This window comes from Castor canadensis, chromosome 12, assembly GCF_047511655.1.
Source record: "Castor canadensis chromosome 12, mCasCan1.hap1v2, whole genome shotgun sequence".
In the NCBI taxonomy this organism is placed as follows: Eukaryota; Metazoa; Chordata; class Mammalia; order Rodentia; family Castoridae; genus Castor; species Castor canadensis.
In genome coordinates this window covers 115249429-115275498 of record NC_133397.1, presented here as the reverse complement: position 1 = coordinate 115275498, position 26070 = coordinate 115249429, and the positions used below count along the sequence as shown (strand labels likewise).

The window sequence follows — 26070 nt, the reverse complement described above, 5'->3', positions numbered from 1 at the left end:
GGAGGTGAATATGTGTCCTGGTGCAGGAAGGTGAGAGGCTGTGGCCAGTCAAGAGTTTTTGGAAGCTCAGTGTTCTTTTGATTGCTTTTATTCTCTGAGTGAAACAGGAAGCAAGGTCAGGAAAGACGAGTTGGAGGGTAATACACAAAACAAGATGTGTTGATAATGTGTGATCAAGTCAGTCACGGGACTCTTCACAGGCCCCACTGGCTATATCTAGCTACCTCTGCTGACCCTTTGTCCCCCTAAAAGGCAGAAAGACCAGCATGTAAAAATTAAGTAGATGTTACCTGTAGTTTGATATGTGCCTGACTTACTGAATTTGGGACTTCACCCATTCTCTGCGTTTTTTGAACCAGTTAAAAGCTACTACTAAGTAATGTTCCCGGCAGTAGTTAAAATCTTCATCTCAAACACCATTCTGTGTTTCAAAACCTCGAAGGAATTTCAGCAGTGTTTGGAATGTATTATCATATGTTCATGAAGAGATGCTTAATTACCAGCACAATTCATTTTGTTTTTATTTATTTCAAGACAGAATCTCATATGTACCCCAGGCTGCCCTGGAACTCACTATATAGCCCAAGCTGGCCTTGAACTGAGGATCCTCCTGCCTCAGCCTCCCAAGTGCTGGGATTACAGGCATGCACCACCATCCCTGGCTTATTTTTTGTTAATGAAAGACTATATACACTTAGTTTTTTGAAAGTAGACTATTCAGAAAATAATGACATGATGGAGGTGACTTGTACTACTTAGATATGAGAAATAGGGTTGAGCGACATCAGAAGAAAAGCTATAGAGCAAGCTTTGATAATGGCAGAAAACGGGGACCAAACCTGAGTAGTACTACAGAAGAGGAACTGGTGTGCTTGAACTTCTGGTAGCAGCAGAGAGGGATGTGGGGTGGAGCTTTGAGAAAGGGAGGAGATGGTTCCATGAAAAGACCAGGATCAAGGACAATTCTCAAGCCAGGTGCTGGTGGCTCTGCCTGTAATCCTAGCTACTTCAGAGGCAGAGATCAGGAGGATCACCATCTGAAGCCAGCCTGGTTCAATAGTTCACGAGACCCTATCTTAAAAATACCTGTCACAAAAAAGCACTGGTGGAGTGGCTCAAGGTGTAGGCCCTGAGTTCAAGCCCCAGTACTGTAAAAAAAAAAAAAAAGGACAAGTCTCAAGGAAAATGTTATGGAGGCAGGAAAAGAAAAGGAACTCGTACCCAAGAAAGTGCATGATTCACTTAAATCATACTAGTTCTTTTTGTTTGGTTTGGTGGGACTGGGGTTTGAACACGGGGCTTTGTGCTTGCAAATCAGGAACTCCACCACTTGAGCCGTACCGCCAATCCATTTTGCTCTGGTTATTTTTGGAGATGGGATCTTGTAAACTGTTTGCCTGGGCTGGCCTCAAACTATGATCCTCCCAATCTCAGCCTCTCAAGTAGCTAGGATTACAGATGTGAGCCACCAGGGCCTCACCAGACTAGTTCTTGCATGGAGAGCAAGAACTTAATATCCTGCAACTGTCTGCAATTACTAGGAGTTAACTCAGCACAGAGCCAGAGTCAGAATAGCGAGTGATAGTCTGATCATTTTTCTTTCTATGTGAGGATGCAAATGATCGTGACTGGTGACTAGCATTTCCCGCAGTGTGATATGAGTGCCACTGCTACTTGAATGATTTTAGTTGTTTGAGATAATTAGTTTTGCTATAACAGTAATGTATTTATTTTAACGTATGCAGAAAAATATATTTATCAAATCTGTGACGTGAAATATCTTAATGTTTAAGATGAGAAGAATAGCTAGTAAATTTTTACTTTAAAAGTGAACTTGTTGAAGTACACAGGTAGAACAAGCATTGTGACGATGGCAAAAATAAAAAGGACTGAAGTTTGGGGGAAACTCGTGGAGGCAGGAGCTGAGGACCTGATAGAAACCTACTTGATGTTTTATTAATATAATTCTCTTTCTTTTCATAGCTGGGCTTTGCAGATCTAAACCTGGCTGAGTTTGCTGGATCAGGAAATACCACTCGTCGCTGTTTACTGGAAGGCTATGACACCAAAAATACAAGGCAGGATAATTCCATTCTGAAAGTAAGCATACTGCAAGACTTAACAAGCCAGCAACTGAGATTCTGTGCCCGTAAATAAGCATAAGTGTCACGTTCTCGACAGGAATCAATGTCAAGGTCATGACCCTGCCACACCATGGAAATGCTCAACCTAGGGAAAGACCTGGCCAACCCATCGGAGCAGTGGGTCCTTGTCAGGGTGGTGAACATTCAAAGAATGCCTGTGCTGTTGTAACGTAGTGCTCTTGGGAGAAAGAAGCGTGACGAGTGAATAAATGCCTAAAAATGTTTATAGCTCCCAAAACATGATTTCCACTTGGGATGGGTTCTTAGAAGTCTCTAGGTTCTCTTGTGACTAGTGAAGTGACAGGCAAGACCCACATCTGGGCATGTGTCCTAGTTTTTCCAAGTACTACCAGGGCCCTTGTGCTCTGGTAATCACAGAGAAAAATATGTACTTCACAGGGTCGATTTGATTTTTAAATGAGATCAGTTGAAAAAAATATTTGAAAGTATCTTGTGCCTAGAAAAGCACTCTGGATAAACCTCTCACTGTATCTTAGTTACCTCACGATGGTAAGTTACCTAATAAGGAGAAAGGAAATAATTCTGAGTAGAAATGGAATGGGTTTTGTTTTTTTTTTTTCAGAAGTTAGTTAGCTGGAGGTGTAGTTCACGTGACAGAGAAGGAGGTAGAGATTGGGAGGATTGCAGTTCAAGGCCAGCCTGAGCAGAAAGTTAGCAAGACTCCCATCTCAACAAACAAGCCAGGTATAGTTGGTCACCACTGTAATCTCAACTACATGGGAGGCCCATAAAAAGGAGGATCTCATGGGCTGAGGCTAGCCCATGCAAAAATGGGAGCCCCTGTGTGAAAAATAAACTAAAGCAAAAAGAGCTAAGGGCACAGCTCAAGTGCTAGAGTACCTGGCTAGCAAGAATAAGGCCCTGAGTTCAAAACTCAGTACCACCAAAAAAAAGTCAGTGAAAAGAATTATCTTTTATCTCCAGCTTTCAAATTTTGTTTTCAGTAAATGTGCAGCTCCAGAGATACAGAAATGCATGAAATAGCTCCTCCAGTGAGTCCGTCCCTTGCACACATTCAGCAGCCATAAAGGAAGGCGGGATGGGTAGTTGATGGGGAGGAAGAAGAAACTAAAAGGTACCATGCTCTAAACTTCATGCTGATCTTCTAGTTTCATGGCCAGATAGCTCTGAGAACCTTAGCACGCTTGCACATCCCCTGTGAAATTGCAGGGTTGGACGGATGGAAGATTGCCATCCCCATTTTGTAGCTGGAGAAGCTGAGACCAGAACGTGTGCCTTCTGCTAGCCGGTCAGTGGTCTTGTCATGGTACTGTGCCATCCATCAGTGGCAGGCCACACCACTCCTTCTGACTGATCCCAAACAGGCCAGTAAATCCAGTCTCTAAGAAGGTGTATAAAATCCCTCTGTGAATTACACTGCTTTCAATGGAGATTGAAATAATGTTTTAATTTCAGACCTCACATTCCTTGCAGCCAGCAGCTCCTAGAGCGCTTTCCTTCCCTTCATTCTTCCACACCGTTCCTCCCACCTGAGCTCACAGAAACATGCTCTTGAAAGTCACACCAACCAGCTGTCACTGTCTCTCCCTTGCTGGTCTCTGTCACCTCCTGACCACCTAGTCCCCTTCTCTCGGTCATTGATGACTTAGCACCTGGCTCACAGTTTTTCTCTCTGTCCCTTCTGTCATCTTTGGGTGGCTGCACTGTCTATGCAGGTATGTCCTGTGGAAGGTCATGCCCGTGTATCCCTCGTGACAGTGAATCTTAAATGTGCCCAAGACTTCTCGCTTCCAACATTTTCTTCCTCAACCCTATCCTACACTCACAGTCACATTCTAAGCTTCTTGGAACCCTCACTACTTCCACCATTTCGATTCAAAGTTTTTCCCTCTCCAGCTCCAAGATCTACTCCTTTCCACCGTGTCACTTTGTTCACCCTCTCACTGTCTATCAGCCCCACTGGCTTTCCCTCTATGCAGCCCAGCTCCATGCTCCATGATCACCACACTCTTAGTTACCTTCATCCATCCTCTCCAAACTAATTCACTGAACTCTCAGCCCTCCCCAAGTCTACATCCTGCTAGCTGGACCTCACTGGAGGAGAACACAGGCATTCCTCAAGTCCTACACTGCCATCCAGCAGTCATACTCTGCCTCCTGTCCCAGTTGCATTACTCTCTTTCATGTGGAACACACCACTGCTGCCCTCAGCTGACACCCTTGCCTATCCTTTATTGAGGCAATAGAAGCCATTAAACTCAAAGCCCAGCACAGGACTTACAGTTCCATCTGCCTGTCCAGTCTCATGGCGATAGTCACCTCTCGTTTTACCCCTTGTTACTACAATGCGTGAAGTGTCTCTCCTGTCATAAGTCAGGCCTTCTTCTTGGGCACTAGAATCCAAGCTTGCCTAATCAACGTTTGTCTCCTGGGGTTATTCCGTCCTCTCTGTAACCACCTCCCTCCAACGAGCCATCCGCATCAAGGGACAAAGAAACAGCTCTGCTGTCACTCAGTATTTGAAAGATCAGAAAAACCAGCTGTCTGTCTCTCCACTGCTCTCCCACTTCTTGGTTCTGCTTCGTAAAGCTGTGTCAGTGCCTCCTCTCCTGCTCATTCCGATATTCACGAGTGCTGTCTTGACGGGGCTGGACCCAGACTGTCGGGTGCTGGGAAAGAAGAGGTGATGGGAAACCAGCATTTGAGAAAAAGGACTGGGTGGAGGCACTGGGATGAAAAGTTATGAATGAAATAAGGTTAGAGGAGATTGTTGACCATTAACTGAACGTGTGCAGTAATAAGTAGTATCCGTTTTTCATGAGACCATAAAACTTGGTCGAAGCAGCCCTGGGCTCAGTTCTCAGCTCTGTTCTTGGCAGCTCTCTGATCTCAAAAGTACCCCTTAATCTCTCTGGGCTTAAAATGACAGTATCATGCTCTCATAGGAGTGTTTAAGATGACAGATACAATGCCTGGAGAACACTTAGCTTATGTCTGCTGCATAGTAAACTCTCAAACCACCCTCACTGTGAATGTTACCATCACTTACTAGTTTTCCCATAAGAATGTGAACTGGTCCTCTGGCTGATTCTTAAAAGTTAGCCAGCAACCAGAGAAGAGCAGCACTTCAGAAGGAACTAGAAAAGCTTTAAATCCTGACCTAAAAGGAGGAAAGGCCAGAAGCTCTGTGTTCTTAGAGCCATCATCAGGTGCCCTCTGAAGCATCAGCATGACAAGCTGGAGGGGAACATCACCAGACACTTGAGCACCACAAGACTCCAGGAGAGGACACAGATAGGCTAGAATAGCATAGTCCACACTTACAGAAGGGCAGTTACTGGCAAAATGCTTGCTTTCTTTTTTTTTTTTTTTAATTTTTTTTGTGGTACTGGGACTTGAACTCAGGGCCTTGCACTTGCTAGACAATCACTATCACGTGAGCCATATCCCCCAGCCCAGGACTTGTTTTTATTTTCTTTTCCATTCTCATTTTTATAATTACAAGGTTTTGAATGTTAGAAAACACTTCAATCTATGTGTATATAAGGTAATTTAATACTAGCTGTACCCCCAATTTAACAACCTTTTTATTAGACTGAGTGCTGTGGGGAAGCCTGGAGGAGCAGACATGGCTTCTTGCTCTCCAGAAGTCTTTCATAATCACATATTTCTTATTCTTGCATTTAGGTTTTGATCAGTATGCAGCTGATGTCTGGTGACCCATGTTTTAAAACGTAAGTTGATACCCAGTAAACGAGTTATTTATCTGGACATTTCACAGAACCTTGTTTAAATGTTTACATTAACATTTTGCAGTATTTGCAGGCAAATTGTTCCTTTCCTGGTGAACAGATCTGACATTCATAGAAGTTACTGTTTCCTATTACCAAATCAACTCACACCCTCTAAATGATTTAAGTTATAGGACTTTTATCATCTGCAGGTTTTTAGATTTGGGGTGACATTTTACAAAGTGAACATTTTAATTGGGTTTCTATGTGCTTATTCATGTCTATTATGTGCCTTACTTGTGCAAGACCCTCTCCCACAGCGGCAGCAGTGAACAAAATAGATTCAGTTCTTGGAGCTTCTACCCTAGGAGGAAACAACAATAAACCAAGAAGCAATATAAATACAGAGCTGAGCAATTGGGTGAAAAGTAAAGTAGGGTAGCGGGGCCTTGGTGGAGAAACAGGCTGATTTATATCACATAGTCAGAGAAGGATTCCTGATCAAAAGGACGTCTGAGTAGATTGCTGAAGGAGGTGGAGAGCAAGCCACACGGTCACTGGGGAAAGAGCACTGCAGTCGAGGAACCAGACAAAAGCCTTAAGAAAGGAGTGTTCATGACACATTCCAGTAACTCAGGAGACCACTATGTCCAGAGCAGAGTAATAGGGTGGTAGGAGACTGGTCAGATGGCAGTCTTAGGGTGTTATAACAAGGTAAATGACCTGACTTGGCCTCCTGGTGCTGACCACGGGCTGTGTTCTTCCACTGACTGCTAAAAAGTAGACCTCAGCCCAGGCCCTGTGCCTGGTCTGTACTATGAATGGGGAGACATGGGGGAAAAAATCCCTGACTTATGACTGCGAGGTAGAGAATAGACAATCTGTGGGAGCAGTGATGGGAACAAGGCAGAACTAGGTAGATGATGTGACACTTTCAGGAATCCCGTGTTTGGGGACTGAATAACAGGACAAATGTTTTCACTTACTGAGAAAGCACAACAGGAATGATTGAGAGCTTGGGCGTTAGACTCGTTAAGTCTGAGAACCCAGCTGGACAGGTCAAGTGGCACCTGGATATACTGGCTCCAGTGGGGGGACCCAGGCTGGGGATATCAACTTGGAAGTCATTATCAGCACCTAGAAAGTAATTAGAGTTATGACACTTGATAAAAGTGATCTAAAGGGGTATAAAGAAAGGAAAGGAAAGGACCATAGACTGAGGGGGGCACATTCCAGCATGTTAGAGGCTGGAGAGAGGCATGAACCAGTAAAGGGACAACCGGTGAAGTAGGAAGGAGGAAGCAAAGGAGAGCCCCGTCCTGAAAACCAGGTGGAAAGGTGTTTCAAAAGGGAGCAGCGAGGTAAATGGATGGAACTGGAGAACGTCATTCTGAGTGAGGTTAGCCTGGCCCAAAAGACCAAAAATCGTATGTTCTCCCTCATATGTGGACATTAGATCAAGGGCAAACACAACAAGGGGATTGGACTTTGAGCACATGATAAAAGCGAGAGCACACAAGGGAGGGGTGAGGATAGGTAAGACACCTAAAAAACTAGCTAGCATTTGTTGCCCTTAATGCAGAGAAACTAAAGCAGATACCTTAAAGCAACTGAGGCCAATAGGAAAAGGGGACCAGGAACTAGAGAAAAGGTGAGATCAAAAAGAATTAACCTAGAAGGTAACACCCACGCACAGGAAATCAATGTGAGTCAATGCCCTGTATAGCTATCCTTATCTCAACCAGCAAAAACCCTTGTTCCTCCCTATTATAGCTTATACTCTCTCTTCAACAAAATTAGAAATAAGGGCAAAATAGTTTCTGCCAGATATTGGGGGGATGGGGGGGAGAGGGAGGGGGTGGAGTGGGTGGTAAGGGAGGGGGTGGGGGCAGGGGGGAGAAATGATCCAAGCCTTGTATGCACATATGAATAATAAAACAATAAAAAAAAAAGGGGGAGCAGCGAGGACTGGGTGTACAGCTCAGGGGGAGAATACTTGCCTGGCATGCCCAGGGCTCTGGGTTCCATCCCCAACACCACAGATTTTTTTAATTTAAGTAAATAAAAAGAGAGAGAGAGAACTGGACATCACTGGCTCACACCAGTAAACCTAGCTACTCAGGACGCAGAGATCAGGAGGATCATGGTTCAAAGCCAGCCCAGACAAATAGTTCACGAGACCCTGTCTCAAAAAAAAAAATCACAAAAAAGAGCTGGTGGAGTAGCTCAAGGTGTAGGCCGTGAGTTCAAGCCCTAGTACTGCCAAAAAAAGAGGAGTAATCACCTGTGTCGTACACCATTGAAGTTGTCTTCAGAAGACAAGACCTAGAACTGGCCTTTGAATTTTGCAATAAAGAGAGAATTGGTAACTTTGACCCACACTGCGAGAATCCTCTTGGATAAAGCCTTTTTGGAATGGGTTACAGAGGCTTTGCAGGAGAAAACTGAAGACAGTGTAGACAGTCCTTCTGAGGAATTTTGCCATAAAAAGGAGTAAAGAAAGGCCATAGAGTGAAGCAGGTTTTGTTTATTTTAAGATGGAGACAGTACAGCGCACTCGTACACTGGTGGGAGTGGCCCCATAAAGATGGGGGAAGGGATGACAGGGAAGAGAAAAGGGACAATTACTAGAACTGTACTTGGACTGTCAAGAAAACCGGGCTATCAATGCAGGTAGACGAGGAAGTTCCTTCTAACCACTCCTGATTTCTTAGTAATATAGGAAATGAGGGGACCACTGGGGAACTGAGGTAGAGCTTTGAAGAAAGGGGAAGATGGGAGTAAAGGCTTCTCCAAGTGGGAGATGCAATAGGATTGTCTGTCAACAATCTTGAAGATACTTAATTGAGAGTGAAGGCTCATTAGATCTTATTGAAACATCTAGAAAAATATATTTTTTAAAGTAAACATTATACCCTATACATCAGTTTTATGATTTCAGTAACTCTCACTGTAACTTAGAAAACAGTGTCTTACCAGGCATGGTGGTACATGCCTGTAATCCCAGTACTCACAAGGCTGAGGCAGGAGGATCACAAGTTTGAGGCCAGCCTGACTACATACTAAGACCTTGTCTTAAAAAAATATATTAAAAAGAAAATAGTTGTTAGAACTCAAACCTGCCCCTCCTCCATTAGCCAATCCTTGTGCTCACATAGAATCTACACTATTGGGGTTCTCTGTAGGCTGTCCCTGGGCAGGTGAACTGTTTACAGAGAGGAAGGTAGAAGATAAAGCCATAGCTACTGCTTAAGAAGTTAGGGGGTAGGAGACACAAGATGTTCTCCCAACCTCAAACAGGCCTGGTGCCTCTTCTCCAACTCAGATGTCTCCCAGTGGTCTGTGTTGACTTGACATTAAAGCACCCCTCCATTTTCAGTGCTGGATACACACTGATGGAGTCTCTCTCCCTTTCCCTCTCTCTCCTTGCCTCCCTCCTCCGCTTTCTCTCTCTCTTTTTTGGACAAGTTCTCACTATGAGGCCAGGCTAACCTTCAACTTGCAATCTTACTTCCTCCACCTCCCGAGTGCTTAAATTACAGGTGTGCACTATACACTCGGTGTGAGTCCTCCCCTCAGGGCTCCATGGAGGCAGTACCCATTCTCTTCTTACCATTTTGTTGTGTAAACAGCGTTTGCTCCATGAATTCTATTTTTAAAAGCTACTTACACATAACTCATTGGTTCTTACTGATTTCACCCTCAGAAGGCTGAAGCAGCTTACAAAGAGTGTACTGACCACACAACCAATCTGTAATAGATTTTCAACTCACCCTTGAGTGGAGCTCTGATCTTAGCACTGTTTATTGGCAGGCCTCCCTCCACATCAATGTCTATACCTATTGCTGGTGAATCCGAGTTCCTGGAAGAAGACAGGAAAGGTGGAGAGACCCTCAAAGTCCATCTCGGAATAGCAGGTATGGATGTGCGGCTCGCTGGATTTTTAATTTGTGAGAGAAACAGTCCTCCTTTAGCTCCAAAAAGCTCCCCACGGTCTTTCCAGATTTAAAATGTTACGGGTAGGTGACTTGAGATGGGCCAATAAATCCTTTACCTTGTCTAAAGCCGTGTACTCTGTCAGATTAAGAGCTAAACGTGGCAGAGACATGGCCCCGATGGCCTGCATCTGTTCCTGCAACCAGAGGCGACAGGATTTCTTTTCCAGAGGTCACTTTGCCTCTATCAGTGCTTCTCAAGCCTTGGTGAGCAACAGAATCACCTGAAGGCTGCTCAAAACCCATGGGTGCCACCGCAGGGTTTTGCCTCAATAGAGCGAACGGGTGCCTCAAGTTCTGTATTACAACAATTCAGATGCTGCCAGTTCCCACACCTGGAAGTCCTGTCTCTAGGCACATTTCCAGCATAGTATGTGCTGTAGTTGTTAAAAATCGGGGTGGGCAAGATGCCATGATGGGTGGAGGAAAAGGACCTAGGAGCTTCCTTCCCAAGTTATGTGAGCAGGATGTGTTGTTTGAAAGACTGGAAAGAAAGATGAAGTGAGCCAGGCACCTGTGGCTCACACCTGTAATCCTAGTTACTTGGGAAGCTGAGATCAGGGGGATCATGCTTGGAGACCAGCCTGGGCAAATAATTCTCAAGACCCCATCTCAAAAACAACCAGAGCAAAATGGACTGGAGGCATGGCTCAAGTGGTAGAGCACCTGCTTTGCCAGGGAGAGGCCCTGAGTTCAAACCCCAGTCCCAAGGAACGAAGGGAGGGAAGGAGGAAGAGAAGGAGGTGAAGTGTTGGGATAGACGTCTTCACTACCTTCTCAAATATGCAGTGATGTGGTTTCTTGTAGATGATGGTGACTGAAATTGCTGCAGTGATGTGGTTTCTTAGAGATGATGGTGACTGAAATTGCCTGGTTTAGGACCAGCAATCCTTTGGCTACTTTTAACTTTTGCATTAGCTTCTTCATTTCAGCACTTAAATATCCTGAATTCTTTCTTATACTAAGAAAATAGTACAGTCCTACAGCCTTCTCTATCCCTGCCATCCTGTGGATTCCAGCAGGCTGGTGCTCACTATTTTGATAGATAGATAGATGTAATGTGTGTGTGTGTGTGTGTGTGTGTGTGTGTGTGTGTGTGTATTTGGAGAGAGAGATCATCAAAGGGAAAAGTACATATATTACATATATGATATGATATACATATATCATTTGTGTGTGTGCATCACACTATATATAACCAAACTTATAGAAAGAATATACTGCTTGTTTATTCTGAAACATATTTGCAGTCTGGCTTCTCTCTTCTGCTTTCTCTCTCTCTCTCTCTCTCTCTCTCTCTCTCTTTCTGTCTCTCTCTCCCTCTCCCTTTCTCTCTGTCTCTGGTTCTGGGGATCAAACCTAGGACTTTGAACATGCCAGACAAATACGTTCCTACTCAGCTGCACACCTCCCCCTTCTGCCCTCTTTTGGTGTCTTCAGTTACATGATCATCAAATTCTATGGGCCTTTTTTTTTCTGTTCTCATCTGACTTTGTCACTTTTTTTTTTTTTTTGTAGTGTGGGGGGAGGATGAGGAATGAATCCAGGTCTTCCTGTGCTAGGCAAGCACTCTACCACTTGAGCCATACCTCCAGTTCTTTTATTTTTCAGGTAACTAACTTTGCCAGGCAGCCCTTGACCTGTGATCCTCCTAGCTCCACCTCCTTAGTAGCTGAGATTATAGGCTGCACCACCATGCCCGGCTTCACTTTTTCTTTCTTGAAACTTTCTCCTCCTTATCCTCCCACTTCTCTGACCTGTCCTTTTCTAGCTTTTTAGAGGCTTCTTTGTCTTCTTTCCCCCTTCCTTTAAATACTACTATTCACCAGGGTTTGGTCCTCTTTGCTTAGCTTCCTGGTCGATGTCATCTATGCCCTTGGACTTTACTGTCACATAAATGAAGTGTGCAGATGTAGCTGTCACCATGTATACGTGTGCTAAATACTTTTCCACTCACAAACTGGTGTTGCCTCTGGGCTTCCCTCCTGAACTCCAGGTGCCTGCTTCCAGATGTCTTTTGGAAAGGTCCACTTCACGCCAATGTTAAATTTAAACCCATCCGTTTATGTTTCTCCCTGGCCAGGTGCCAGGTTCTTCACGATCTGGTTTTATTTGTCTGCATATCCCAGGGTAAAGCCAGGGACCAGTCAAAATGTCAGGAATGTTTGAGACAGCTCGGGTGTCTCAAGTTCCACAGAACCAGCATGAGTCTTCCTAACTCTTCCTCCCACATTTTCTCTTGGGTATCCCGGCACCAGGTACCTCCTTAGAAATTGAGCGCTGTCCCCTGTGCCTGTGCCTACTAACCCTCTCTGCTCACACTCTCAACACTCCTTCACCCCGTTTGCGCCATTGTCACAGTGATCCTCCAAAACGTGGATCGGCATGTCACACCCGTGCTGCTGCAAGCTGTTGGATGACTTCCCTCATCAAATTCCTAGTAAGTTCTTCCTCAGCTGGTACCTGCTTATCTCTCCAGCCTCCTTTCCTTCAGTCATACACCATTCCCTGTGTGCTAACTTTACTGAGCCATTTGCTTCTACAGGCAAGGCATGCTCTTCCCTGTCCCTTCTAGACAGTGTTAAAGTCCTGAATTAGCCTCCCATGGGGGCTTTTCCCCATACATAGCCACCTGGTACATGTACTATCCTTTTTTTTTTTTTTTTGAGACAGTCTTGCTACTTAGAACTCACTATGTAGCCCAAACTGGCCTTGAACTTGTGATCCTTCTGTCTCAGTCTCCCAAGTACTGAGAGACTACAGGTGTGTGGCACCATGCCCACTCCTCCACCATCTTTTGGAGCTCATAATAGCTTCTTTTTTGGTGCTTCAAGTTTAGTGCTTGCCACATTGTATTCTGGTCATTTCCATCTCTAAAGCTTGAGCATGTGTTTTGTCTTATTAATTTTGCACCTCCTATACCTTTGTTTCTTCTATAACTTGGGCATCTGACTTGGTAAGAGCTTGATAAATATGTATTCAATGAATAAACCTTGAAAACCACAAGATAAATGGATGAGTTAAGCTCTAACTAAATGCAGCAATTTCACTCTATGTAAATCTCACCCTGAACCAGCTCTTTGAGTGGCTTTCGTTGGAGCTGGCCTTTGGGTTTAGAGCTGCTCTAGATCAATGCCTGGGATACTGCAGTCTGTCCAGAAGTGGGAAACCTTTGTCGAGTGGTGGTGGCTTACTTGTTTGGCAAGTAAGTAAGCTGTGTGTAATATCATTTATAGAAATGCTGCTGTAATAACTATTACTCGATTGCTTCTGCTTCTAAGTTAAAAACCGTTCGCCCCAGTAAAAAGATCACAGTTGTATAGTCTGTGGAAGAAACCCGGTCAGGAAATACATAACTGTCATCCAAGAACTAGAAACAGCTTTGGCACTGCCTTTCATGCATTTATTTTGAAGTTGAGAACTGTAATCATTTTCTTAAGAACTTTTGTCTTCAGTGTGACAGTCCATGCTGTGTTGATTTAAGCCACAAACATTGCCCAAATTATAGCTTAGCACCAGCAACACTAACGTTGCTGTAATAAAGTGTCTGTAGTGCACGGCTCTGATGCATTTCTGAGGAAGCAAGATTCCCTCAGAAAACACACGAAAGGGCTGAGCATGGCCCATGCAGGCACACCTGTAATCTCAGCACTTGGGAGACTGAGACAGGAGGACTGCAAGTTCAAAGCCAGCCTGAGCCACACGGTAAGACCATATCTCAAAAGAAGAAAAAAAGAAAAGCACGCTAAAATCTGGCAGTTTTGTGAGAATTTATAAGAATAAACCTGACCAGCTTCTGTGCCACCTGACCAGGGCCCACGACTTTTTCTCTTGTGGTGCCTGTTCTTTCCTTTTTTTTCAACAAAGCTTTGCTACTGCTTTGCAAAATAATAATGATAATAATAATAATAATAGTAAGTAAATCAATAAGCCTGACTGCTGTAAATACATGAAGAAAATTTCAACATCCTTAGCCAGAATGGAAATGCAAATCAAAACAGCACTGAGATTCCATCTCATCCCAGTCAGAATGGCTGTTACCAAGAAAATAAAGAACACGGCTGGCGGAGTGGCTCAAGCAATAAGATCCTGAGTTCAAACCCCAGTACCACCAAAAAAAAAAAAAGAAAGAAAGAAAGAAACACAAACAAGCCGAGTTTGGTAGCTCACACCTATAATCCTAGCTACTTGAGGAGTCTGAGATCAGGAGGATCAAGATTTGAGGCCAGCCTAGGCAAATACTTTGCAAGATCCCATCTCCAAACTAATCAGAGCAAAATGGACTGGAGGTGTTGTTCAAGGGGTAGAGTGCTTGCTTTGCAAGCATGAAGCTCTGAGTTCAAATCCCAATACCACCAAAAGAAAAGAAACAATAAATGCTGGACTGTCGGTGAGAATGTAAATTAGCGCTGTCACTATGGAAATCAATGTGAAGGATCCTCAGAATAAACATAGACTTCCCTATGACCCTGCCATCCACTCCTGGGCATGTATCCAAAGGAATGTAAGTCAGCATACAACAGAGACACCTGTATACCATGTCTATTACAGCTGTTCAGGACAACAAAACATTGGGATCGGCATATGTGCCCATCAACCAATAGAAAAAGAAAATGTGAGAGAAAGAGAAAGAGAGAGAGAGAGAGAGATACACACACATACCTAATGGAGTATTCAGCTATAAAGAAGAACGAAATGATGTTGTTGGCAGGTAAATGGATGGAACTGGCGATCAGCATGTTAAGTGAAATAAATCAGACTCAAAAAGACAAATACTGTATGTTTTCTCTCATATGTGGAATCTAGACCTTTTTAAAAAAATGACATGAATGTAAAAGAGAGAGTAGGGGGTCGCCAGCGAGAGAGGGAGAGTGAAAGGAGAAAGCAATGGATGGTGAACTTGATCAAAGTACATTATATGCATGTCACAATGAAATCTCACATTAAAACCTCTTTGTACAATGAATAATTTTAAAAAGAATATCTTTACTCTTGTATTAGAGAAGTGCTGAACACAAAAACTGAAATGGTCTCTAGAGTGCTGGTCTGGGGGCATGGCTCAAGTGGACAAACACCTGTCTAGCAAGCACAATGAGACCCTGAGTTCAAAACCCAATTACCACCAAAAAAAAAAAAAAAAAGACAAAATACTGTCAAATGTTACAAAATGCTATTAATTCTTCAATGAACTAATATAATTACATTTTCCTTCTTGCACTATAGTTGTCTTCATTGTACTGATTTAAAGTCCTCTATCATTTTGTACCTTCTATTTTTTGTGTGTGTGTGTGATAGTGGGGTTTGAACTCAGGGCCTCATACTTGCTAGGCAGGTCCCCTACCATTTGAACCACTCCGTCAGACCTTTATTGTGTTGGGTTTTTTCCAAGACAGGGTCTTGTGAACTGTTTGCCCGGGCTGGCTTCGAACCAATATCCTCCTGAATAGCTAGAGTTACAGGTGTGAGCCACTGGCGCCCCTCTGTACCTTCTGTTTCTTGATAGTGAGCTTGGCAGAAGTTATAAAATCTGCAGTTTAGATTAGCTTGTTGGCAGTACCAGTAATGTTATGTTATGCACATTGCAGATCTTTCAGCAAAGAGTGCCTCAGTGCCAGATGAACTTGGTGCCTGTGGACATTCCAGAACGTCAAGCTATGCAAGCCAGCAGTCAAAAGTATCAGGTAGAGCTGCTAGTGAGCTCGAACTCCTTCCTGTTCTAAAAAGGGACTTGAAACAGCGATGGTGTGGGAGAAGAATGTTAGATTGCAATGTGTCTGACTCAAGGGGTTTTTCTCGGACAGGGTATAGCACATGTCACTCCCGGTCATCTAGTTTCTCTGAGTTCTGCCACAGAAGAAACACATCAGTGGGAAGTACATCGACAGGAGTTGAAAGCATTCTGGAGCCTTGTGATGAAGTTGAGCAAAAACCAGCTGAATCAGATCTTGACACAGCTGATAAAGAAGATACAGCCTCTGAAAAGCTCAGCAGGTATCCTTCCTAGTTTAAAGGATAAATTTAATTTTTAAAAAAACTTCGTTTTCATAATATAGTTAATAAAAAGGAAGAAAAAACTCTGTGATTCTTTCCACAGATGCCCAGTGAAACAAGATTCTGTCGAATCTCAGCTGAAGCGAGTTGATGATACCAGAGTGGATGCCGATGACATTGTGGAGAAAATATTACAAAGTCAAGACTTCAGCCTAGATTCCAGCGCAGAAGGTGCGTGGAGAATTGCTTCATCCACATTTCTGTAATCCAGCTTTGTGTAACTTGTGTGGCCAGCAAGCAAAAGGCAGCGCATCGTGCTTTGGATGTGTTATTTGTAGAGTGAGTTTTACACCCATAAAAACTTCCAGTTACTTTTGTAGCTTGTTGATTTCTGAGGATTAATACTGAATTTGGAAAAAGAATAAACTTTGGTTAAAGAGATCAATTTAGCGGGGGAAGGGTGTTCAGTGTCAGAGCAAGTGCTTAGCATGGTGAGTTCAGTTCCCAGCACAGAGGGAAAAAGAGAGATCTATTTTAAAGAATGCTTTCATTGTCTTTTTTAATTACACTGTGGTGCCTACTGTGTCCACATACCGTATCTGCATCTGTGTCTGTCATGGGGCTTCCAGTCGCTGTGACAGTTTATTGGGTTGGAGCTGTGACCTTGAACAAGAGTGAAGAACAAATCCTCAGTCCCTCCTCAATATTATCCCAGAAACTGAAAATGTATATGCCACCAATCTGAAAAGCGCAGTTACTCACCCTGGTGTGAATAGAGAGCGATGGATTTAACTGGTTGTAGAGAGCAGTAACTGAGTCTTGTGAAAGTTTGTGAGAAGGGCTGTCTTCACTACTCAGGGAAAACAAGAAAGACCTTCAGGAAAGTTAATGAGAAAGATTGTGTGTTTTATAACCTGTATATCACTTTGATTTTTGAGTGTTTAGCTCTCTTTATAAACTCAGATGTAAAATATGAATTACTACAGTGTGCACGTTATGTGGTGGTAGTCTAATAATTGTACATAAAACAAGCATTTTAATGTGTCTTCCAGAAGAAGGACTGAGGTTATTCGTGGGTCCTGGGGGCAGTACAACCTTTGGCAGTCATCATCTTCCAAATAGGTAAGTCATCCAAAGAGTACCTTATTAATACTCTCCCTGCCCTGAGGCGGGTAGGATCTTGAAGGAAATGGCTTCAGGCAGCAAGCTGGGGCCACGGTGGGGCTTTCTTCATTGACTTCCCTGTTCTTGGAACCAGTCTTGCATTGCCTGCTGTCAGTGTTTGTAAACTGTCATCTCATGTATTCTATCCAGCTTCTGTGTATTTACGGCAAGAAGGGAAAGTCTAGCTCCTGTCATTGCATCATGACTAAAAAGCAGAACATACTTCAAAGAGCAACCAAAAGCTGGTGCAAGCAGAGCTCACCAAGGTCCCTTCACATTGGGTCGCCAGTATTGACGGGCTCTGTCAAGGATGTTCCTATTTCTTCCAAACAGTGCATCTGTAGGAACAGCTATGTCTGAGAAGTCAACTGAGAAGTTCATCCCAGTCCATGGTAGACTGGTAATGGCTACCTTACCTCCATCTTTTGGAATCTCCTCATTAGATCCCATTAAAGGACAAAACCAGTCATGGTGGTTGCTTCTGGGCTCACCAAACTCTGGCACGTTCAGAGTGAGACATCAGGTAGTAGGGCAGACCCTGACATCTTTGTAATGAGGAATGGGTACCTGGTGATCACTTTAAGCGGTAACACCTTCCCCTGCCAGGCAGCTCCAACGCTTCAGCTCTTCTGGTCGCTACTCAAGCTGCTTTAGGGAGAGGGTAAAATGATCCTCATCCAAAAATATAAAACCAGCTTCCACCTAAAAGATCCTGTGTGTTTTTATAGGCTTTAGAAAACCTTTCTGTACAGACAATAAAGGGAAGATGCATATTTGTTCCATTATAGCATGGAGCGAAGGTACTAAGTACATCAATGATAACAAGAAATCTGTTGATGAGGTCATTATTTAGCTAGCCTTTGTCAGAGTTACTGTACTCACAAAGCCCACCAGTTTTAAGTCTTTCAGTATTCTTTATACTTTATCAATAGAAATCAGTTGGTAGTAGCATATTGGGATAAAAGTTTAGCAGGTATAACAAAGAAACCCAAAAAATATAATGGCCAACTTGCTGATAAGACAGCTTTGTTCCAAAAGTTCATTTTGACCATTTTGTAACTTCACCATCTTCCTTGCCTTTATTGTCAAGTGAGACAGCTACTAGACCAGGGCAAGCAATTTTCTTTTTAGCAAGTGAGGCAGAAGTTGACACATCTTCCATTAGTGTTCCCTAGGGAAAAACTTAGTTACATGGTCACTACCTAAAAGGAAGTTTAGGAAATGTCCTCAGCCAAGTGGTCTCTACCAAGCTAAACTATGAAGAAGGGGAGAATAGATGGTGGGGTGGGTACAAACAACAATCCTCCATGCCACGCTAGTGAAGAAATCAACTCTCCTTCAAGATCATTTTCCCTTTAAATTACATTGCACAGGGACATTTCCAACACTGGCCATATACAAAGGCATTTGCCTATTGACTGAAAGAATTCTGGAGCCTTGTCTCTGGCACCCACTGGAGTCCCAGCTAATTCAGGAGACCAAGGCAGGAGGATTGCTTGAGCCTAAGAGTTCTAAGCCATACCAAGACCCTACATCAAAACAAAAAGAAAAGGAAAAGAGCCTGCACTTTCTAGAAAGCTATATTAAGACACTATGCTGCTAATACAATCAAAGACTTTCGTCAGTAACTCGGGTCAGGGTTGGCACACTGCCAGAGTCATTATACGCTCCTGGATGACACCAGTTTTACACATTTTACAAATGTGTAAAGACACATTTGAAGACAATATTCTTTGCCACAGTCTGTTGATAGGTCAAGAACTGGGAAGTATTACTGGATTATTGTAAGAATGACTAAGTGTATCAAGGCCTAGAATAATCCAATGTATTAATTATAAATAAACATTTAATATTTTAAGTAGTTTCTATCTGTGATACCTTTAAACTGTGTAGAGATTAAATCCAATAGAAAAAATGCCTAATGCACATCTCTCTGAAGGCAAGATCACTTAGAACAATTTCAAACACTAGAGCTCAACATTTTGAAGGTTTTTTCCCCCCTTGCTGTTTTAGGGTAGGATCTGGAGCTTATGAACAAGTTGTGATCAAACGCTAGAAGTCAAACCAGTCAACAGAAGCTTCCCTGTGGATTTAAAGTGTGGGTAATTGATGTGTCAAGACGTAAGAGAGTCCAGCACTGGAGAGAAAAATGAACCTGTTTTTTGAAAATGAAGTTCACCTATCAAGAGGGAAACCATCACTGATTCCTTCTCTGCAAGCACCCACCACTGTCTTTCCCATGCACTGAGAGGACACAGCTGGATGTTGGTCCAAGACAGTGTGGCCATGTGCCTTAGGTCTGCTCCTGCAGTCACCACATGTGGTGATGGAAAGTGTGCTTTTGCCTTCAAAGCACCCCAGTGAGGCAAGCAGCATGGGTCCCATCTGAGTGCAATCCAAGTGTTCCAGTGTAAACCCTGCCAGAGAGGTGCTCCATAGATTGGGCTCTATTTCTGTTTAATTTTGCACTTATAAGACAATAAGTGAATATAATTTAAACCCTATAAATTCTGTCCAGATAGTTATAACTCCCATTAAGGGAATCTTCCATGTTCTATTCCCTGCAATATTGTACCAAGTTTATTAACTCCTTTTGATGCAATAATTGATAGGAAGTGTGGGTGCTCCTGCCTTGGGAAAATGTTTGACTGAATTTAAACATGTAAGATGCTTAAGAATACTTACAAATGTATCAGTCACAAATCAAATGATGCATATGTTTAAGTCTGAGGTAGGTGAGTGGACGTAATGCTGCTGCTGTACAGTATCTGTTGTCATTTGTCATTGATGTTAAAGGAGCTGCAGAACCGCCACTCCTCTTATGCACTGCATAAGAGATGCCAAGCAAGCTTAACATTTAGTATGCTGGGATACCTGAAGGCACCCTAACAGTAGAGCTGTTTTACTTCACGGAATATTCAGATCTGCTGGTTTCAGCAGCCAGGATTGAGAACAAGAGGAAAACGGTGATACGATCAGAAACAGAGCATCCTTTTCTATATAAATTCAGACTTTATCTGGAACCAAATTTTATTCTGACGTGGCAATGGATAGAAGACAGGAGCGGCTGCCTGACATCAGAGATGCAGAAGGACTGGTGGTTTTCTGGTTTAGCTCCCCACGGTCAAGTACTGCATTTTCTTCTTTACTATATCAGGAGTTAGTTATTTTGAGGCAAGTGTAGATTGTAAAATACATCAAATTTAGTTTTAAAAATACGGATATCAGCCCAGCAGATAAAGCTCAGAGTTTTTCTGGTCTTCATGACAGTTTCCATGTAGAAAGACTAAAACTTTTTGAAATCACTCAGTCACTGAGGAAAAACATAACTTTCTCTATAGAACCACTGATGCCCCAGTCCTTACTTTCAAAATCATGTCCAAGAAATTCAAAATAGAATTATTTTGGCTTGGGTATTTTTATGTTGGCAAAATAAGAGAAGAGTTATTTTAATATCCAAGTTTAGAGGTTCGGAAAAAATGAAATAGTTCATGTTAGGACTTTTTTTAACTGAACTGTTAAAAATTAGTCAAACTGTTAAAAATTAGTGTGGGATTGAGTATCCCACACTAATCCAAACTATTTTTACAAATAGATTCTAAAATTTTTTAAAAGATGGCACCTGTTTTAGAATATTTTTAATGTTAAGAGAAAGGGTTTTTTTAGTCATTAGTTGTATTGTTTATTGTTTAAAGATATGTTTTGAAGAAAAAATGTTTGACCTGAACATTGTATTCTAACCAAGGAAAATGTTATCTTCAAAGGTAAAAAGACATGCTGTTTTCGAGTGAACTGACCCATCCATCCTATATTATGGAAAGAATCAAAGAAAGTCTTAAATAGAGAGATGAAGATATTATTTAGAAAGATGTTTATTTTGGCCTTTTTTTAAAAAAACATTTTTCTATTTTCAAAATATTATTTCTAAGCTATATTTTTATTGGCACTTCTGTAAATAATTCTGCAGTTTTAAAAGTGATAAAACCTTGTAAGCATGGTTAGTGAGTACACTGATCAGACATAAAAGGTGCTGTAACCAGGGCAGTGCCCCCATACTGATCTCTGGCTGCCCTTGGAAACCCTGTATCTTTATACAAGATTAGTTCTTGTATTTAAACAGGTACAGATTTCTTTTTTTCAAATGGTACAGAATTCTTTTTTTTTTTCAAAAACAAAATGTGAAGAGATTTTGAAAAGTGTAAAAATTATGCCTTTATGATTTTAGCAGCTACCAAATACATCTTGATTTATACAGTGGGATTAGAAGCATTTAATACATAGAAGCATTGATGAGGAAGGAAAAAGAACTAATAGCTATGTCCTGGGTAGTCAGTATTAGTCTGGGTTCTTTTTTTCTAGTGATCCATCAGCATACTTGGCATTCAGATTTCAGTGTAATCCCATCTGAATATTGGTTAAGGGTTGCCTGTTAGCCTTAACTTTTTCTCTTTTTTCTTTCCTTAGAGCATTATATTGTCAATCTCTTACTGATACAGCTTTTCTTAAAAGCCGCGTATTAAATACCAAGTTCACTTTTGACTCTATTTTGGGCTTAGAAAAATTGGACTTGGAAAATTAGATTCTAACAAATCAATTTTTTAATATTAAAGTCAAATTTCAAATAGCTCTCCATCTTAGAGAATTTGCAGACATGTCATACACTCTAGAGAATTTTTAAACTAGTATTTGTGATAAGAAAGAGTCTTAAATACCTTAAGAAGAATACACAGATGATAAATTAAAAATAAAATTTAAAAATTAAAAAAAAGAAGAAAGAATGCACAGGCCAGTCGGGACAGCCTCTTCCCCTGACTTACACTGGTAACAAGAAAGCCAGACAGTATGTGAAGGGCGGGAGCAGAGAGGCCCTGGGCGCTCAGTTTACACGATAGCTGTTGACTTCCCTTTCTGGTATTTCTAATGGTTTCTGTATACAAACAACTCATGTGGATTAGTACTTATGATCTGTAAAAGTCTTGACCAAGAATCCTAAACAGTACCATCCCATTCCAACATGAAACTATTAGACTAATATCCAAAGTGAATCCTTCTATACATGCTTATTTGTACAAAACTGAGGCACAGAGACTGACCACTTAGCCCCTTTGTTGCTAGAAGCTGGAAAAACCATCTCCAACTAGCCTTTGTTCAAAACATACTCAAACTAAGGCTACCACGACTTTTAGCAAAGGATCCAGAAGTAACTGTAGACGTTCAGATTTCCATGCTAACTAAACCACTTTGCAAGCTCAAGCTGACAGCATTACTAAATATTTGATTGGAGGGCTAGGTTTCTGGTATTTTTACAGACCTCTGAGAGACAGACAGGGCTCATATGACGGGACTGCATTCTGTTTTCTTAACAAGTATTTAATTTGGGCAGTCTAGAAATTATGCCTTGTCAGTTCTCTTACTAGATGGTACGTCACATGACAATAATCAAGCGTGGCAGTTGAAATTCTGTGAGGCCACTAAACATGTTGGCTTAGGTACTAGGCATAATAGCTGAGTGCTAAAGAATATAAAGACTAAAATGTAAGGATGAAATAGTCCTATATTAACCTTATTTCAACACTGTCCTGGAAATAAAGGCCTTAGGTATGTGATTTTCCTAAGATAATATATGTACGATATATTTTACATGATCACGAGGGTCATCCCCCATGCAATGAATGATAAAAATCTACAATGTGTTCTGCATTTTCACATGTTTATGTTATGTGCATAACAGAAAATTACTGATATTCACTAACCAAACCTCATGCAAGGAAAGGCAGCGTATATATAAATTTGTTTAGTTTTTGGAAATATATTTTACCTGGGGGATACCTTGTGTGTTTATTTGATCCTTTGGAAGTTAATATAGTGAGTGGTGATCATACAAATGTTTATGGAAAACCTTACTGAGGGCTGGGGGACTAGCTCAGCAGTAGAGCACTTGCCTAGCATGTGCAAGACCCCAAGTTTGATCCCCAGCACCACCAAAAAGAACAAATAAATGTTACTGAAGTGATTCCATCAGTATTCTGTTTTAATACTTGGAGAATGACCTTCATATATATATTTTATGTCTTTGTTTCAACTGTATAATGAGAAATCCAGGAAATGTTTCCTTTTTTTTAACAAAAAACAAATTTTTATTTGTAAAGTGTTTGTAAAAATGTAAAGGTAAATCTTATACATGTTCAATAAAAACCATATGCTAAAATTCAGATGCTCTTTATGTCTTAAAATACTAGATTACTAAGGTTAAAAAAAAAACGCAAAGGTCCATTATAACTTCCTTGATGGTCTCCTTTCAATAACCGGTGGTATGCTCCTCAGTGTCCCCAGGGCCCAACATGTCTTTGAACTCTTAGTTGCCCACAGGCATGGCCTGAGCACCAGATTTGGAGACAGACCTGAGTCTGAATTCAAGCTCCCCTCTGAGCCCGCTTCCTAATCTAGGATGGAGACAACACCACCAACTCTATGGATTATGACAAAAAAACATGTAAGTTAGGTCGAGTATGCCAAAAAGCCAGGCATGGTGGCACATACCTGTAATCCTAGCACTCTGGAGTCAGAGGCAGGAGGATCACCAGTTCAAGGCCAGTCTGGGATATATAGCAAGACCCTCTCTCAAGATAAATAAATAAGAGTATACCTAAAAATTAAAAATAAATGAGATTTTTAAAAAAGAAAAAAATTACTTTTCAACCTTTTGGCTAAGAGCAAAGTGTAAAAAAGAGTATTTTATCAAAATTTTCTTTTATATAGCATCTACATAAATATATTAGTTCTTGTGTACCACTATTAGAGTTTAAGATCATCACTTAACAAATGATATTCAGTGTCTCCTACACCCTCATACAGACTTTTCTTCTCTTTGATGAGAAAGTCCTTAGAGAGGAAAAACAGTGCCAGCACACTTCTCTGCTGATACGCAAATTATAATAGTAATTTAAGTCTCATAAAGAACTACAGTTTAGGGTAAGTTTGAGGCCAGATCCTTCTCAGCCAATTGTCAGGGCTTCCCTAAATGTGCAGATTATAAAAGGTTATATGACTAAGGAGAAGCCCACTTCTTGTTGGGCACTGTAGGGGAGACCCTCCTAATCCCTCCTCAATACACAGCATCATACAGAATCACTCAGGACAACTTGGTACCAGATCACAGCAGAACCTGGGGACCTCAGATCTGCCAGGCAGAGTTTGCCTAACATCTCCAGCATGGAGTTCCAGTCTTACTGTTAGGACTTCATCTTTCCTCAGCACCCAGTGGTTTTTCTCTTCTGCTTCTGCCCCGTCCTCTTTTTCCTGTTTCTACCTTTCTATACCTGTGAATCACTTCTCTGGTAGCAGCACAAATGGAGTCCTTCCATTTGTATAACAGGTAGGAAGTCACTGGTGGAGTGAATCTATCCCGTGATATATGAAATACAACAAAAAAGTTAGAAAACAAACAGAAGAGTTTCAAATTTAGACATCCATTGGACCAGCCACCTCTGTTCCAAATGAATCCATCTATGCAACAAGGAAATATGGGCGACCTTCCCCTATGAATTGGTCCAACTAACTGCTACTCAGCTAGGCTGAGATGTCTCCTCAAGTTGGCATGCCTAAGTTTTGTTTTGCTTGTCTTCTTTCATCTTAGTTCTATTGGGAAGTCAAAGCAAGTGTATGCAGTCACTTTAGGAAAAGTGTGTCACCTTCTGCCATTGATCTTCAGTGTTTTGAGCATCTGCTCATTTTTTTATGTGTAGTCACTGGAACCAAGACCAACGAGAAAAGGCACTTTGCATATTCAGTAATAATTTGAGATACTTGGGAAAAGGAATGTTCAAAGTCTTGCATACATTGCTGAAATAGTTGAAATTGTTTTCTTTGGTGTGAAATTAATAAAAGGTTCCAGAAATACAGTTCCATGAGGAGTTCTACAGAAAACAGCAGATAAGCAATATGGTAAGGCACACACACAGACAGGCATGGACACAGCACAGCTGTTGGAAAACACAGGCCCATCGATGAAAGCCAAGGGTCCAATGGATCAAGGACAGTGTGTGGAAGCAGTGTTTCTAGGGAAGAAGAGAGTGATCACAACTTAATTTGACTTACTGAATCACAGCGTACAGAATGAAATGAAATAGGTAAAAGCAAGAAGTAGTTACAGCATTGGAGACAAAAGATATGCAGGCAAAGTGGACACACGACGTGGTGGGGATGTTGACAGCCCCAGAAATAGGTGGATTGAGGGCATGGAGAGTTCATTTTAGGGCAAAAATGGTGTATAACTGGCACATGAGGCTTTGAAAAGTAGGCTTTTGTTTCTTGAGACAGGGTCTCATTATGTATCCCAGGCTAGCCTTGAACTTGTGACCCTCCTGCCTATGCCTCCCTAGTGCTGGGATTACAGACATGTACTACCACACCTGGCTCAAAAACTAGTCTTTAAAACTTACTGTACAAATTCCCATATCTTCCAGCTCCTACCAGCTTGTTTGCTAGATGCCAACAATATTCCCAGATGTCCCCACACACACTTTTTTTTTGCTATGCCCGAAGATGTGCATCAAATACACTGATAAACCAAGTTTGCTGTAGTTAACACCTAGAATCCTCCACAAGGCAAATATCCATTATTCTCAGAATTCAAAAGATTCCACAAAAAAAATGGACTGGTGGTGTGGCTCAAGTGGTAGAGCTCCTGCTTTGCAAGTGCTTAAGTCCTGAGTTCAAGTCCCAGTTCCACCAAAAATAAAGTGTCTTGTAAAGTGTGAAGATTCCACATTGCCACTGCTGATGGTGCTCAGCTCCTGACTTCTTGCCAGCTGCTCAGCACAGTCTCCACAGGTCCCAGTGAGATGGGCTTTGTTGATGAGACCCAAACTCCAATGGAGGGAATTGGCTTAATTAAAAGTACTCCTTGGTAACCACTGACAGATGGAAGGCTGGGGATGTTGTACAGGGGAAGGTTAGAAATCAGAGAAACAAGGAAGAGAAAAGGTGGGGGAGGAACAAGAAGAGTTAGGGAAGGATGCAAGCTGTATGCTGTGTGAGGAAATGGGGATATGTGTCTGGGAA

At 42.0% G+C, this 26070-nt stretch overlaps 1 protein-coding gene and 1 pseudogene across 1 annotated transcript in view; both read left to right on the top strand.

Annotated features, from left to right (window-relative positions):
• Eeig2 (EEIG family member 2) overlaps positions 1 to 23219 on the top strand; it is a 65954-nt gene extending 42735 nt beyond the window's left edge. Inside the window, exons 4-11 of the mRNA XM_074050863.1 lie at positions 1984 to 2100; positions 5814 to 5860; positions 9671 to 9774; positions 15438 to 15533; positions 15654 to 15843; positions 15947 to 16074; positions 16896 to 16965; positions 19021 to 23219. Of these exons, the coding sequence (XP_073906964.1) occupies positions 1984 to 2100; positions 5814 to 5860; positions 9671 to 9774; positions 15438 to 15533; positions 15654 to 15843; positions 15947 to 16074; positions 16896 to 16965; positions 19021 to 19063 (795 nt within the window). The 3' untranslated portion in view covers positions 19064 to 23219. The remainder of the gene's footprint in view (positions 1 to 1983; positions 2101 to 5813; positions 5861 to 9670; positions 9775 to 15437; positions 15534 to 15653; positions 15844 to 15946; positions 16075 to 16895; positions 16966 to 19020) is intronic.
• Positions 6588 to 6692, top strand: LOC141415305 (small nucleolar RNA SNORA51; annotated as a pseudogene).
• Positions 23220 to 26070: the final 2851 nt, after the last annotated feature.